This window comes from Pimephales promelas, chromosome 5 (assembly GCF_988280905.1).
Source record: "Pimephales promelas chromosome 5, fPimPro1.hap1.1, whole genome shotgun sequence".
NCBI classification, from domain to species: Eukaryota; Metazoa; Chordata; class Actinopteri; order Cypriniformes; family Leuciscidae; genus Pimephales; species Pimephales promelas.
Window position 1 is genome coordinate 34,616,487 of NC_142773.1, and position 16,825 is coordinate 34,633,311.

At 40.1% G+C, this 16,825-nt stretch overlaps 1 protein-coding gene across 5 annotated transcripts in view; it reads right to left on the reverse strand.

Annotated features, from left to right (window-relative positions):
• Positions 1–16,825, reverse strand: part of arhgef4 (Rho guanine nucleotide exchange factor 4) — an 81,354-nt gene that overhangs the window by 1,228 nt on the left and 63,301 nt on the right. For 4 of the 5 annotated variants that reach the window (XM_039676675.2, XM_039676670.2, XM_039676673.2 and 1 more), the window contains 10 exons: positions 13,939–14,084; positions 5,614–5,790; positions 5,195–5,389; positions 4,854–5,033; positions 4,533–4,765; positions 3,403–3,532; positions 3,178–3,309; positions 2,812–3,055; positions 1,195–1,272; positions 757–1,001 (listed from right to left, as the gene is read on the reverse strand). In XM_039676675.2, coding sequence (XP_039532609.2) covers positions 763–1,001; positions 1,195–1,272; positions 2,812–3,055; positions 3,178–3,309; positions 3,403–3,532; positions 4,533–4,765; positions 4,854–5,033; positions 5,195–5,389; positions 5,614–5,790; positions 13,939–14,084 — 1,754 coding nt within the window. In that variant the 3' untranslated portion in view covers positions 757–762. The remainder of the gene's footprint in view (positions 1–756; positions 1,002–1,194; positions 1,273–2,811; positions 3,056–3,177; positions 3,310–3,402; positions 3,533–4,532; positions 4,766–4,853; positions 5,034–5,194; positions 5,390–5,613; positions 5,791–13,938; positions 14,085–16,825) is intronic. The other variant, XM_039676671.2, reaches the window with a different exon arrangement.

Consider the following 16,825-nt stretch of genomic DNA (forward strand, 5'->3'; position numbering starts at 1 on the left):
TAGTGTGTGCTTATTAGGGAAGGATGGGTTGCCAGTGAATTATGTAAACTAGAACAGTTACTGTAAATAAAGAGCTGGGTATCGATACAGATTTCCTGATTCATTTGAATTTTGATGTCGATCGGTTTGATCAGCTAATGCTGTACATTTCGTACATTACAAAAATAATAATATAATATCAACATGGTCTAAACTGTGCAGTTCAATTGGCAATTATTGTAATAAAATGTATAAACTGCTCTGTGAAAACTGTGATAAATGGTTATTTATTTTATGATTGTTTGTGAATCAGACAACATTTTTTGCTCATCATGTTTTTTGATTCACTAAAACGGTTTAAAAGAATCATTCATTTGTGAATTGGACTATACTGGTTGTGCTCTGTTTTTGATTCACCAAAAAGAACCAGATTTAATAGAGCCATTTGTTAGTAAATCAGACTACATTGGTTACTCTGTATGTTTTTGATTCACTAAAAATAACCAAACATAAAAGAGTCGTTTGTTTCTGAACTGGACTACACTGGTTGTGCTCTATATTTTTGATTCAGTAAAAAGAACCGAGTCATTTGTTCATTAATCTGACTACACCAGTTTTGCTGCATGTTACTGCAACAACTCAATAAAAAGGAAGAAAGAATAAAGAATCAATATTGATATCATTCAAATGAAGATAAGATTAATCTGAAAATCAGTATTTTTTACCCAGCCTCAGTTAAATAAGCGAATAAGTCACACTAACACACTCTGGAATTACCCTGGACTACTCGATCGGCTCTCTACTTTGAGAGGACACCCAGGATATTGCCCTGCGCAGGACCCCAGGAGGCACCCTAACCCCCCGCCCCTGCCTACGCTGAGGGCCTTCAGGGAGGAGAGGTGAAGTTAAGGTGGCCCTGGGAACCAGAGGTCCTGAAGGTTCGGAAAAACGTAGGCACTTGGAAGTTTTTGGGTGAAGAAGTGATGGAGATCTGAGTGCCACAAGGTGCTGTAAAGCTAATGCTGTTCCAGGACAGCGCGGTAATGTTGAAACAACACACAAACATCATCAAACACGTGCTTGTGAACAGATGAACAGTGACCACACATGGCACAACTCATTCACTACATGATAAACTGAAATTATTTCATACTGTATCCTGAAAACTGGGCTCTCTAGCATACAATCATACATAATAGAACAGCTGAAATTCACCTTTGGGCTTCCCTGTTGGGTGACTTTTAGATGCATTCAACATGGCCTGCTTCTTCTGGACCTCTGTGATCGTAAAACCTGTTTGGAGGACGAACAAAAGCATTGATAAACTTGTTGATTATCATTCTTAATCAACTGTGGAGAACTGACACGTTCGTCATTAACAAATATATAATGATCAGCAAATATAAATGCAAACGTCATGAAAAAAATACAACTCTCAGGGCCCTATCTTGCACCAGCGCAAATGACTTTGTACACGTGACGCATTTATCATTCCTATTTTGCACCCGCGCAAAGCGGACTTTTACGTCAGTAAACTAGGAAATGAACTTGCGCTTAGGGTTGGGTATCGTTTGAATTTGAACGATTCTGATTCCGATTCCTTGTTTCGATTCCGGTTCCTAACGATTCTCGATTCCGATTCTTTTAAGAGGCAGGGTCAAAAAAGTTTAGCTAACCTTGCTAACCAACGGCCTTTCTGAAGGAAATACTCCTTTGTAAAAATACTCCTTTTGTCACAAATTTTGCATTTTGCCGAGATTTCGTTATTTTTAGAAAAGCGAAGCCACACTTTGGATCGCCGACGTAAGGTACTCATGTTCGACTCGCGTGGTTATGCCAACACTTCCGGTAGACGCTTCTTCGTTGGTGTTGTTCAGCGGTTTCTTCTTCCGCTCGGCGGACTGTGAATATTGAAACTAGGAATCGAAATTTTAACTTTTGAACGATTCCGGGAAAAACGAAAAGTTAGTCCCGGTTCCAATCGATACTCGATTCTCGATACCCAACCCTACTTGCGCTCCCTGGGCGGGTCAGTGCAAACAATCCCTGGTGCTATTTTGCAGTTCCAGAAAACAATTGGGCCAATGATCAGAAAAAAAAAACAGTCTAAAGTCACTGGCGTGTTGCGCGTACATTCAGATGCTATTTTAAGCACGCATGCTTGGCCATAATACATACTGTGTGAACAACGCGCATACACTGTAGACGATTCCCTCATCTACACAGATGCATTTTACTTTTTGCAAATGATACATTATTATAAGAAAAAATATTTAAACACAAGGGAAATTATTGTTTCCAAATGCTGACCAAGTATTTGAAGGTTGAGCTCATGAGATACTGATACACAGGAACCAATTAGCTGTGCCCTTTAGATAACGATGTAATTACGAGCAGGCTGAGTTAAATGACCTATTAGCCTGCGCCATTTAGAGTTTCATGGCAGAACTTTGTATATGATCAAATGGCACTGCAAAGTGTTTGAATGTACATTAGCGATAGTTTGGTTATTATCGCAAACTGAGAGGAAGCACTAAAATTACTAACTGGAATAAATAAAAAACGAAACCTGAAAAATAAAATCTAATTCAAAATATTAACCAAACATGCAATACTTTATAAATAATATTAATGAAAAATATGACACTGGTTGCCATTGCTAGCTGGTTGCTTACTGGCCAGGTTATGTCATAAACATTTTTGTTTATGGAGAACAAATGATGCATTATGAGTTGTAGAAAAATCTAAAAATGATCCATGTAAAGACAATAAAAATCAATGCTTTTCGTTTTGCTTCTGAGAACCTACAGTAACTGAAGAAGTGCTGATCACCTGTTTCGAGGTCGTGCTGGACCTGTTCCCGTTCATCTGCAAAGGCTCGCAGCCAGCGCTGCTTCTGCTCGGGTTTCTTGGCACACAGGAGGTGGACCTCCTCTCCTCCGGGAGAACACAATTTCAAGGCATTCTTCACACTCACGTTAAAGTCCTTCTCCTTCCCATCCTCTACATCCACCACTTGCATCTGATCCATGTCTAACCGACCCTTGTAGTACAGGATGTCTCTCCGAAGCAGATCCTGGGATGCCAATCAAGACATGAACAACTTTAATACTGTCGAGAGCCACTCACATAAAAAAAAAAAAACATATGCCATAAATAACAGTGATTCTGCTCTCACTGGCCTGGCAAGTGACTGACCTTCTTACAGAAAACCAATTGGTGGTCAAAGAGGAAGAACATTCGCTGCTGGCCTTTGGCCTGTGGCTGGGAGATCTTGGTCAGGTCTCCTGAGAAAATCAGATCAGAGCTCCTGCTCAAGATGTCTTCACCCTAATGAAGGGGAAAAAGAGCCTGTCAGACCACAAACATACCTGGAGTGAATAAGTGTGTGAACTCTACACCCATGATGCTCCTGTGATTTACCTCCCAGTCCTCTATAGAGCTCTGCCATTGGGCGATTTTGTCAATATTCTCCAGACGCCTCTTCCTCTCATTGATCAGTCTGGCCACATTCTTCATTGCGTTTAAGGCAGCTTCCACATCCTTATAATCTCTGAAAAGCAGAATATTAGAGATTTTGTATAGCTGTAAAATGTCAATAAGCAAAATGTGAACCAAATCGTTCAAAAAACTGGTTCAGCAAATTGTCTTCGTCCATTAGTGATCATGAACGTGTATGTATGTAGTTTTAAATGGGTACTTGTATAAATGAACAAAAAATAATGCTCCTTTGTTTATTTGTGAATAATAATCATTCAGTGAATATTTTTCATAGAGTAGATTATTTATAAAAAATTTTTTGCTGTGTGTGTGACTTGAAACAAGTTTCTTATGCTCCTTAAGGCTGCATTTATTTGATAAAAAAAAATAAAGTAAATTTGAAATTCTTAAAATTATTACACTCATGATTAATAAATAGTTCAAAAGAACAGCATTTATTTGAAAAAGAATCATTACAAAAATATATTTACTGTAACTTTTGATCAATGTATAAAGTGTGGGGGGAAATGTTTCATTTCGTAATTATTACAGACCTTTTCCATGTCTATTATTTACCATACATTTTGATGCAGTTAGTTTCCTATGAGTGAAAAGCACTTCGGTACAAATCTGGTTTACACTTGTCTTTTCAGTGTGTGTAGACAGCATCCAGATACAAGTCACATGTTAATGCCAAGTGTATATGAAACCTCTGCATCTCTTCCATTATATACATGAAGTGGTATCTACACAAATTCTCAATCAATCATTTCATCTAATATTTAGATACACTCTTAAAAACAAAAGTTTTTTTTTTTTTTTGCAGTGATGCATGCAATAGAATCACTTGTAGAGTAGAATAGATAAAAGTACCATTTTGTAATCTCCCCAAAGAACCTTTTAGTGAAGAACCATTTCTTCTTAGTGTGAAAAACATTTAAAAAAGACCCTTTTTCTAGAATAAAGAACCTTTTGTGCAATGAATCGCAATCAATAAAAAAAACAAAGGCCTGGTTCCACAGCCAGGGCGAGATGACACAGGCAAAAATGCTGAGAAAAATACAGCAAAGTACCTGTGCTGTGGGTTGGTGTACTTCAGCAGTTCAGCCAGCTGAAGAGGGTACTTGCAGATCTTCTGAACAGGAGTAAGCAGGAATCCATCCAATGAAATGTCAATCATCTTCTGGAGCAAGCGACAGGCCTCAAAGAAGAACACATACTTCTTGATCTTCATCAGTTTGGAGAGCTGAACGCAGGCATTGGGGTGGTTGTTGCAATACTCCGAGTAGATCTGGAAGTTTGTTTGCTGGATGGAAACAAGCGAAGAGAACACAATAAAAATCCAAGCGTAAAAACGTTATCCTCCTTTAGCGCTTACATCGAAGTCAGCTTACCTGTTCTAAGAAGCAGGAGCCAATCTCGCTGAGGTGAGGATGGTCTTTGTTAAATTTTTTCTCCAAGGCTTTGACGAATTTCTTCTGGAAGCGGTAGAGCTCATCGATGTTGCCAAAGATAGTGCGCAGTTGCTCCTCGGTAAACATGTCTGTCCTCTTTCGGCACTGTTTTATATAGCCCTGGAAGCCAAGGTAAATATGTCAAGTAATGGTTACGGAACAGCTACTCTTATGTGAATCCAGATGTTCTTTCAGCATGTAAACACAGTGCCATTATAGACTGTAACAAGATCTACACACTGAGGTAGAACCGATCGATCAGAGTCATGTGGTAAACTGACCTCACAGATGTCTTTCAGGTGTTTGATATAATCCCTCTCTGTGCTCATGATCTCATTGATGACGTTGGCTCTCATCTGCTCCTTGCAGGGCAGGCCGGGCCCTAAAGGGCCCCCCATGCTGGCTCCACCCCCCTCCGAGGCCCCGTCTAGATGGGCTAAGTATTCCTCCATGGGCTCATCTTGGTTCACCCGTAACTATCAACAACAATGGTTAAGGGTTAGTTCACGATTTTGAACTATGATAAAATGTCTGGCATTTACTGCTAAATGTTGAAAGTGCAGTTCCTTTTATCAATGCCCTAGCCAAAAAGAACAGAGGTGCATCGAAGACCCCTCAATGTAGCTTAATGTAATAGTGATGTCATTATGTGACAGTAATCTAATTTTTTTTTATGAGCAGAAAGTCTGCTTTCTTTTACCCGAACAAAGCTGGCAGGGAACCAGCCCTCGCTGTCCAACACCCGGCCCCACCACCACTCCTTGTTTGTGGCGTCCACTACTTCGATGACGTCTCCAGCTTTGAAGCCCAGCTCCTGGTCGTCCATAGTGACATGGTCCCATAGAGCCTCCGCACACACGCTGCCATCACTGATCAGCTATTGAAAAAACACAAGATGAAGGCAAAACTGAATGATGAAATATAACTGATCATATTAGATGAGCTACAGGGATCTTCAACGTGTGTGAATGAAAATGTCGGTTTCATTTGAGAGGTTTCATAGTCTTAAATTCTTGAAGCCCATTCACGCCAAGAACGATAACTATAAAGATAACTATATTAGTGTCCACACAAGCGGACGATATCGTTCTGTTTATTCTAAGCGCGTGCTTGTCTGTCACTTTAAATGCTCAAGCTCGTTACAGCAGATTTGCAATTGCAGATTTCGAACAGAGATGGCGACAAAGAGTAAAAATGCAGGACTGCAGCTTTAATTTAAAAGTTGTTATAATATTTAAATGTTCTATCATGTTTAATACAGTACATGATGAATAAAAACAATCTGATAATTTGCAGTTTAGGCATTGTTTTCAAATATACTGTAATGTCCAATGAGTATAATTGTATAATTACTCATTATATCCCCAAAAATAAATTCACACATTAATTTGGAGATTCAATGTGGAAATATATTTATCAGACAGTACGCAATATAATGTTAGGTGTGATTAATTAAAGAAACTTGTGTGATTTTTGACTGATTAACATCCCTTATACATACACAATACTCAATACATCTGGTGACAAAAGGTGAATTGTTTTGCCTTGCTCCTGTATGCCAAAAAAAAAAACCCACCATGCAACAATACATAGCATTCAATTTCACAGTCTGTTCCAGCATTTCAGTGGTATAGTGTGTTATCAAACAAAGATACCCAACCCTTAATTCTGTGCACTTAACCAAAACCAAACTGCAATGTATCATTGGAGGAAGCATTGCCAATTAAGCTTTTTCTGTCTGCTTTTTTCCCTGAGTGGTCATTTTACGGTTCCGCTTTTTGCTTGCAAGGACTCGTTTGGCAAAGAAAACAAAAAGTGGGGTGATGTATTGCCCCACTGTTCAACTTGGCTATAGCGAAAATTAAGTGAAATCCTGGCAAGCTCAACAGCTTCCATTAAACCATTTCTACTGCACAGCTAAACGTGATCTATTGGTGCTGATCTAATCATCACACTTGGTTCTCTGTCCACACATCGTTGATGGACTCGAGGGCTGAACGGTGAACATACACCCCCTGAATCCAGAGCCCTGCATTCTCATCACAAGATCTGTGCCTATGTACCCTGTTGCCTAGCGACACACCCACATGCTTTCCCATGTGCCTCCTCTTCACAGCCTGTGAGTTACCGCTTCTTGGTTTATTTGAAGACACTATCAGGAAAAAGCCCTGGAGCATATTGTGCAAACATATAACAAAACGTAATGAAAACATGCTGAATGAATACGTTTTTTAAAAAAAAATTAGCATTATAGTATTCAAATGTTTCCACTATCAGAGTAAATACAGAACATTCTTTGCTGACCCAAAACTATGCCAAGTGCATTGGCCAAACGATTTCCTTCTGGATGTTTATTCCTCACCGAGACGCCATGCTGCAATACCCCCAGCATAACCGTGTCAAGCTCATCTGTGTGACCTCTTTCTCTGCAGAGTCCTGCTTGCCAGCAAAAGTATTGTGCAGATAGATCCCTCTGGGACACATAAAAGAACGCCTCACATGGGCTCAAGGCACAAGCTGTCAGTTATACAACAAAAACAAGCAGAGTCATTCAAAGTTTCCCACACATAAACACCCAAACATACTCACAAAAGCTTACAAAACGTCTGAAGAAGCCCTTTAGATGACTTGAAATCAAAGACTGACCCCTACAAGCCACTCAAGAGTGGTTACGGGCTGGTGAATAATTCACGCAGTGCAATCTCGGCACATTACTTCTGGTTGCATGCCGCCAACCACACACCCATTCTGGTTACCTGCACTGTGATGTCTGCATCCCGAAAACCCATCCACGAGTGAGCGAGAGGGACCAACTTTCCCTCCCCCTCCTCCTCACCGTCGTCTTCCTCTCCACCCCTCCCCTCGCTCTTCCTCCTCACTGCGGCTGCGCTCTACTGAAAGGCCAGCAGGAACATCAGCACTACGTTGATGATGACCAGCAACATCATGATGACGAACACCACCACCTTCTGGGCCTCCGGGCTGAGGTTGCAGCGCAACAGGAAGTGACTCAGGCCCTGCCGAGACGCTGTTCGCTGGCCTCCGCGAGCCATGGCGCCGGAAGCCCCCTCGCCTAGAGGTCTTGCCGCGAATGCTCGACGGCACACAGTGTGTCGGCCGGATCCGCTCTGTGTTCTCTGTGAAGCGTGAGGGGGAGGGGGAAGAGCCTCCACGTCCACAGTTACCTGCTCACTTCCTTTCCGTTCCCTTCTCGCTCTTTCTCTCTTTTTCTCGCGTGCGGGCAATCTTCCTCCTCCTCCTCCTCCTCCTCGTCCGTCTCTCCCCTCAATCTTTTCCCCGCGCGCTGCTGATGTCAGGAGCAGGGGTGGATGCGTCTCTCCGCCTCCATGTATTCTTCTCCGTCTATGCTTTTTCTGTCCCTTCCTGTCTGTTTTTCTCTTTCTGTCCTCCTTCCGCTGCCTCCCCCTCGTTCTCGTTCTCGTCCTCCTGCTCTGCTTGAACACACGGCCGTTTTAATTCCCTTGGATCTGATTAAAGCACTTGGAATCCTTTCTCATTTCACCGTCTCTTTTGCAAAAAGCAAACCTGAGGGGTGGAAATGGTTGCTGCATCTGTGCTTAGCGGCACTAGCAAAAACCATGCATCCATCTTCCCGAATTGACTTCTGTTTTTGCTCTGGATTTTTTTCCTCTTATCCTTCCCAGCCAATCGGCTGGCGGTGCTGTGAAGCGTATCCAGGATACCAGAGTAGTGGAGGCCGGATTTAGCGGCAGCGGGAGGGAGGCGACTGTGGGGGGAGGGATGTGAGAGAATGCACCACAATACATCCTTTCTATCCTGGCGTGTCTCCATTGGTCGAGCCGACTGCCAGTCAATTGCACTTCCCGACGTCTAAAAGCAAGCACGTCCTAGGCAGTGCTAGTGCTGCTGGAGATATTAATTAAAGGCTGCATGATGTGCCAGACACCTCTTGAGCTTTCATTTCCTGACCCGGGCCGGTGTCGACGAGGTAGGATTAACGCAGTCATTCTCACTTGTCTTGTTCCCGTGCATCAATGTGTGCACAACTAATGGGATTAGTAAAGGACTCTGATTCCATCAACCTTCTGTTCTCTCTCTCTCTCTCTCTCTCTCTCTCTCTCGGCCGCAGAGCCTCATCCCCACTGTCACAGTGTCACACAGCTTGATACTTCCTTTCAAATCAGCACCTGTCTTTTTGACACATGCACAAGCAAAACAATCACTCACCCTCTCCAACACTGAAACTAAATATCCTCCCCAACACAATGGTAATGAACAATAAACCAAAAAAAAAAAAAAAATGAGAGTTGTGCTTGTCTATGTAAAAGAATTTGCTAGATCACTGTGGTTGGTTGACAGGTTGCTGCTATGCAGTAGCTAAGGTGTTCAAAATGGTCTTTGGGTTGTTGCACTGCAAAACGGCTAACAATCAGTATTTTTGTCTGGTTTTCTAGTAAAACTATTTCCAAATGTCCTTGAAATAATAAAAAGTACATTAAAAGTGCAAAATAAGACAAAAATGTAATTAAGTTCATTTCTTAAGGGGCAAGAAAATGTATTTCTAATCTTACAGTAGCCTACATTTAGGCTAAATGCAAATGTGGATGAACTAGCCTGCTAGAGATCAAAACTATATTTTGTATCCAGCATTTAAAATTGCATTTTAAAATACACTGATCAGCCACAACATTAAAACCACCTGCTTAGGCAACACCTTCAACTCTTGGTCATGAACTTTTGCAGAAAAATTTCACACACACACACACACACACACACACACATATATATATATATATATATATATATATATATATATATATATATAGACCATTTTGCAAGATGTAAACAACACTGGTCCAGAAGCACTTCCTGTTTCAGTTTTTTAACACTACATAAAAGCTGGGATAAAATACAACTAAAAGAACCTATAAAACTGAATCAAAAAGTTAAACAAACATCTTTAAGATGTTTTATTTACATGTGCAATAAAGAAAACAGTTACAAACTGAAACAGGAAGTGTTTCTGGACCAGTGTTGTTTACATCTTGCAAAATGGTCTATATATATATATATATATATATATATATATATAAAATGGAAATTTTTGCCTATTCTTCTAGAAGTGCATTTGTGAGGTCAGGCACTGATGTTGGACAAGAAGCTCTAGTCTCAGCTCTAATTCATCGCAAAGGTGTTCTATCGGGTCGAGGTGCAGGCTAGTCAAGTTCCTCCACACCAAACTCGCTCATCCATGTCTTTATGGACCTTGCTTGGCGCACTGGTGCGCAGTCATGTTAGAAAAGGAAGGGGCCATCCCTAAACTGTTCCAACAAAGTTGGGAGCATTAAATTGTCCAAAATATCTTTGTATGGTGAAGCATAAAGAGTTCCTTTCACTAGAACTAAGGTGCCAAGCCCAACCCCTGAAAACAACCACACACCATAATCCCCCCTCCATCAAACTTTACACTTGCAGTCAGACAAGTACCATTCTCCAAGCAACCACTAAACCCAGACTCATCCATCGGATTTCCAGACAGAGAAGCGTGATTCGTCACTCCAGAGAACACGTATCCACTGCTCTAGAGTCCAGTGGCGGCGTGCTTTATAGCACTGCATCCGACGCATATTGCACCGCACTTGGTGATGTAGCTGCTCGGACATGAAAACCCATTCCATGAAGCTCCCTACGCACTGTTCTTGAGCTAATTTAAAGGCCCCACAAAGTCTGTAGCTATTGACTCTGCAGAAAGTTGGCAATATATTTTATTTTATTTATTTATTTTTGCAGAATGGGCTGCCTTAGCTCCGCAGTAAAACAATGACACTTTAAATTTGCCTGTTTACTCTTTACTGGGTTCTTTACCAGGACAGAACTGCTTAAAAAACAATAACAACAGCATATGCACACGGCTTCTGTGCAGCTCAGTGCACATCAAGCTCCCAGAGGCCTAGCCGTTGATTCGATTTTTCTGCAGTTTCTAAATAAAATGCTGCATGGAGTTACTGAGCGGCTTTCTATAATTATACCAAACAGTCATATATCAAACTCCGACACTGCATATTCTCTGAAATTCTTTGTAGATAAGAGCACAAATTCACCCTCATTCATGCTGAAGATGATGGGAGAAGGACAGTGGCAGCAGGTCATACTGCTGGTCTCAGGCCTCAGGAGAGGGACAGATGCGTAGTAGACTATTAAAGGGTTAGTTCACCCAAGTCATTAATTGCTCACCCCCATGCTGTACCAACCCCGTAAGACCTTCATTCGTCTTCGGAACACAAATGAAGATATTTTTGATTAAATTTGAGAGCTGTATAACTACCACATTGGCTGCCTAAGGGACTGCCTCTTGACGGCCCAGAAAGTCAATGAAGAAAATGTTTAAATATCCCAAGTGACTAACGTGGCTCAACTATATGTTTATCAAGCGACGAGAATAATTTTTGTGCGAAAAAACAAACAAAAATAACGAGTTTATTCGACTATTCCTTTTCTTCCTTGTAGGCCAGAAACGAGACTTCCTTAGATTTCCACGACGCATGAGCGAGAATTGCTATCTTTTTCAACTACTTCAGTTCAGTTCTCGCGCATGCGTCGTGGAAATCTAAGGAAGTCTCGTTTCTGGCCTACAAGGAAGAAAAGGAATAGTCGAATAAACTCGTTATTTTTGTTTGTTTTTTCGCACAAAAATTATTCTCGTCGCTTGTTAAACATATAGTTGAGCCACGGTAGTCACTTGGGATATTTAAACATTTTCTTCATTGACTTTCTGGGCCGTCAAGAGGCAGTCCCTTAGGCAGCCAATGTGGTAGTTATACAGCTCTCAAATTTAATCAAAAATATCTTTATTTGTGTTCCGAAGACGAACGAAGGTCTTACGGGGTTGGTACAGCATGGGGGTGAGTAATTAATGACTTAATTTTCATTTTTGGGTGAACTAACCCTTTAAATTACAGAGACTGAATTTCAACATGTATAACGACTAAATAAAGAGCACATCCTGAACTAAAGTGGAGCCTTGAAAGCTTGTCTGAAACCAGTTATCTTCATACAAAAACACGTTCTGTTTTGGCTGTAAGTCCTTTAAGTCCTTGGGTTTCAAACGCAATCTACCGACTAGGGCTGCACAATTTGGGGAAAATGTCATATTGCTATTACTGAGGTCAAAATTACGATTGCGATATGCAATCTTCGTCATACTCATATTCTAGTCAGAACGTGAGCCTGATACTGCTCCATAGGGCTTTGATTATGAGGGGTGTCTTAAAGCCACACTATGCAGGATTTCCATTTTTGTCAAACTGTGACCCCTAGAGTCGCTGTGGAGTACTTGCACAGATGTCTCCGCACTCACGGCCTGATCCCCTCCCCCTGTATACCGGTACCTGTTCAGTAGGACGGAAGCTGTAACGAGTGGAAATAAGGTGTGGCCCCTTTAACTCTTTCCCCGCCAGCGTTTTTAAAAAAAGTTGCCAGCCACCGCCAGGGTTTTTGACGATTTTCGCTAAATTTGAATGCCCCGCTGAATATTTTCTTCCATGAATATATGAAGATGATATATATATAAATAAAGATCTGAGCCTCTGCTTTTAGGCAAAAAAAAAACGTTTTTATTTTATCTTCATCTGTTCTTTTTTTATTGCCTCTTGAACAGAGGTAGGTTTTGTCAAAAACACAACATTTTGGACAAAAAACTGAGAAAAAGGTATTTTTATCAAACAAGTGCATTTAAAAGCAGAATACATTCAGATGTTGTTTCCTTCATATATAAAAATTTCCAAAATAAATTAAAAACATAAAATAAATGTAAAATATATCAAATTTCCCAGGATGTAAGGGAAATGTAACTTTTGCAATAAAACTTCTGCCTCTGCCTCTCTGTGTTCTACCTGTGAATAATGAATAATTGGAATTACAATAAACAGGCCTAGACACACACACACACACACACACACACACACACATTACAATGCGGTAAATGTGCACAAAGAGAGAAATAATTTGACAATTACACCTTCATATTTAGACACCCACACATAAATGCCTGCACACACACATACATATTATAGTGTCATAATATTATACGATCTATCTGCGGCACGTCCATGGCTAGAACTTTCTGTGACAACATGTGCATCTCTCTCACTGACTACTTCGTCCCGATCAGATTCAGAATTATCAAATAAAGAGTGATCGGACTCCGAGTCCATTAACCTCCAGTACTTCAGCCATATACCTCTGCATTGTCTGATACATTCTCAGTTCTCACTACTCCACTGTTTGAGACGATTGCAATCTGTTTCTCTGATCAAAGAGTTGCGCACTCATTCAGGACATGCGCGCGGGTCTTCCTTACCGTATACCACCTAAAACACGGATACCCGGAAAATTCCGTGTTTGGCGCAGATGCGTTTTTTCATTAAACCCGGAAAATTCCGTGTTTGGCGGGGAAAGAGTTAAGAGATGCGCCCTGTTGAACTGTCGGCAGTCTGTATTGTAGGCGCCTTGAACACCACATGCATACGGCGCCGGGTTATTTCTGTTTGATGCTCATTTTAGCAGATCTTTCTAGCCGTAAAGCAATTCGTTACAATGCGAGACCTGATATCACGCAACACTTCCTGATGCTGCGGCGGGCTCAAAGTTGCAAGTGTTTTTTTTCCGCTCACAGGCAACAGGGGGCGAATCTTGTTGCGAATGGTTTAAGCATTTGCATGAATAAGAGCGAGATCATGTAACACTAGCCAAACGATGAAAAAATTGACAGATACTGTGTTAACTGCGTTAACAGACCTAATTTGTTTATTTCAAATAAAATCTCAGCATTTTGCATCATATATATACCCGCATAGGCTTGACATCGCGATTGCGATATGATTAATCGTGCATCTTTACCGTCCCTTTAAGGGTTGGAAGGAATATGCTTCTGAGTAAAATTTGGAAAAGTGAATGTCCTGCCATTGACAGAGAAACAGAACAACAGAACCATGATCTGTGAACACAAACACAAAGTAACACACAGACCATATGTATGTTGTACCTCATTTATGGCCAGCTGCTCTCCTCCTCCTCCTGGGTGTCCAAATCGGTTGGAGGAGCTGCGAAACTCATTGTACAGGTCATCTTCACTCCCCACCTCATCCGCAAGGCCAGACTTATCCTGCGATCCATCGTTTATCACCAACGCTGGAAAGCAAAGCACAAATCTGTTTCAATTCAGCAACATTTGAGGTCTCGTGACTCAAACACTGATTAAACTTAATCTTGGGATAATAATGTGTTTGTTTATATGACAATGAAAAGTATTTAAACGAAAATATACAAAATCGGGCAATTTTGCATTGAAACATTTAAACACTTAACTGGTGTATGATATATTTACAGCATTTAAGTTCAATCAAAGTCATTTTTGATTATATTTTAATGGGTACATTAATGACTTCATTAATGACTCATGATTGAACAAACAAAAATCTTAAAACAGTATTTTAATGCACAAGAATATGATCTGTGATCTCAAAATGGAGTATGTGGCCCACCCTGTGGAATAAAATGGCTTTTTCTAGGCCAGAGGGTTTTCAAACGGGTGTCAAGAGACTTGAAGGAAGCCACAAGGGGGTGCTAGAGAGGTCCATGAAAAAAGAAATAATCAAAAAGGATGACATACAGATTTTTTCATTTTGTTTTTTACAAAACTATAAAATATTTAACAAACAACAAATCAATATTAAATTAATTCTTCAAAAAGGGAAATATTTCAGAATCCGTTATTCTAAAGCTGGTTAAACTATTTAATTGTAATTATTTAATTTCCATTAACAATGTGTCTGTATAATCCCACACATATAAAAGCTTTGGTAACACTTTAGTTTAGGGTTCTTTTCTCAGTACTATTTGCTTAAAAGCATGCATATAACTAGGATACTGGCTGTTTATTAATACATATTAATGATTTTTCTGCATGACCATAGTCTACATCCTTTAATCCTACCCTACCAAAACATATCATCTACCTTACTAACTATTAAAATAGGATTTTTTAAGTCATAGTTAATAGTGAGAATTAGAGCCTAATATAAAGTGAGCAACCCACTTTATGAAAAGAGCTCCTCCTAAGGCTATCATCATATCTGCACTGTAAAAAATATATATATATATATATTGTCAAGATTTGTTATTACAACATTTTTTCTTTAGTCAAATCAACTTAAATAATTTATTTAGCTGAGATGACTTATTATTTGAGTTTCTGATGATTAAATCAATCTCCTTCATTGTATTAACTCACTTTTTCCAATTCAATCAACTTAAAATTTTTGAGTCTTTAGCCTCAAACACAATAACAAAAAAACGTTCTAGGACCCTGATATGACACTCACGTGAGTATCAATTTTAAACATTCGTCAGATATAGCCTACTATTCATTCCTTCAAGAGCAAAGTTATATTTTATTATTAGAATGCAGAAGAATTTAGCATCTAACAGTTAAGATATGAGATTTAAAGCCTGAGGTTACACAACTGTTTTCCCAGCCATGAAATTTAATGACCTCATCTTGCATGGTCACACTTGATAAAAGGATGAATCCACTAATTAGCAGTTGGAATATTTGATTAGCTGCATCTCATTAACAGCAGGCTAGAACATAATGAGAGAATGTGGTTCACACACACCACACTGATCAAGCTTGAAACAGCCAAACCTGTGGCATGCATTGCACACTATGGGGGACGTTCACACAGAATGCATTTTTGCATTCCACTGCTCTGTTTTCCATTGCTTTCCAATGTACCGTAAGCATACGATAGAGGATAGACAGACATATTTGACAGTTCCGCACGTCATGTATTTTTCAGTTCTAAAAAATCTAGTTGTTCGAGCGGAAGACAGTGTAACCTAGTAGTAGGCTAACCAAAAGTAAATAAAACGGAAACATCTAATTAGTCACGTGGGTTTATTTTATTCGGCTAATGTGTTTCTATCTCCCATTATTCGCATTGACTATTTTTTCGCAAGTTAAAAACCACCTCAAGCGAGGGTAAAAACTTTTTTTTTTTTCGAATAAAGGGAATTTATCACTCCATCACTCATTTCTGATGCGATACTTCAAAATGCACATAAAACAATGATGGAAACATAGCTAATGTCAAAGAAAAAACACTAATGAAGAGCAACTGAAAAGGCACATGCAAAACATTTTTTTGTGGCAGCTGCTGATTCACTTACACTGTTTTACTGCAAAAATTTACTTTTGAAAGTGACCAAACCAATCGTCATTATAACTGAAATCATGTCTAGCATCAATACAAAGCTTTCTAGCCAACCCAATGGTTTCCAGATTTTTAGCAGACACTTAAGGGAACCATAACAACAAGCTTGCAGCTAAATTTCACTTTTAAGGCCAACAGTACGACCAAAATGCTCCAGTAAAACTGTTGGGATGCTTATTGAATCCACAGTGGTGCATTAACGTGCCCCTGTTCATTCATTTGTTATTTCTAAAGCACTGGAAACACTGCTGCCAGAGCTGGCTGGTTTCTCCACAGACAGGACTGCTATTATTTATTACTGTGCAGTAAACCAGTGAGGAAGAGAGGACCTGGCCACCGCAAGAAGCTCTCTTCCTGTCTCATTCATAATGAATGGATGGGAGGGAATGGAGTTAGACTTCAATTTACACCTCTGGAAAGATCCACTGTTCTGGCGACGCATGAGGGCACTGTCCATGAAATCGAGGTACTGTAAATATGAAAATACTTCTTTAAATTGTAAAGATGTAACTGAGAATCGAAACTCTGGCGAAAGTGGCTTCACGTCAAACTGCTGAAATGTCCCTAAAGCACAGAATATTTGCCTGTCATTTACAAGAAAAGCTGTACGTGTGAAAATGAGTCTGGTAATCCTGTCATGCTCTTCTGTGTAGGTTA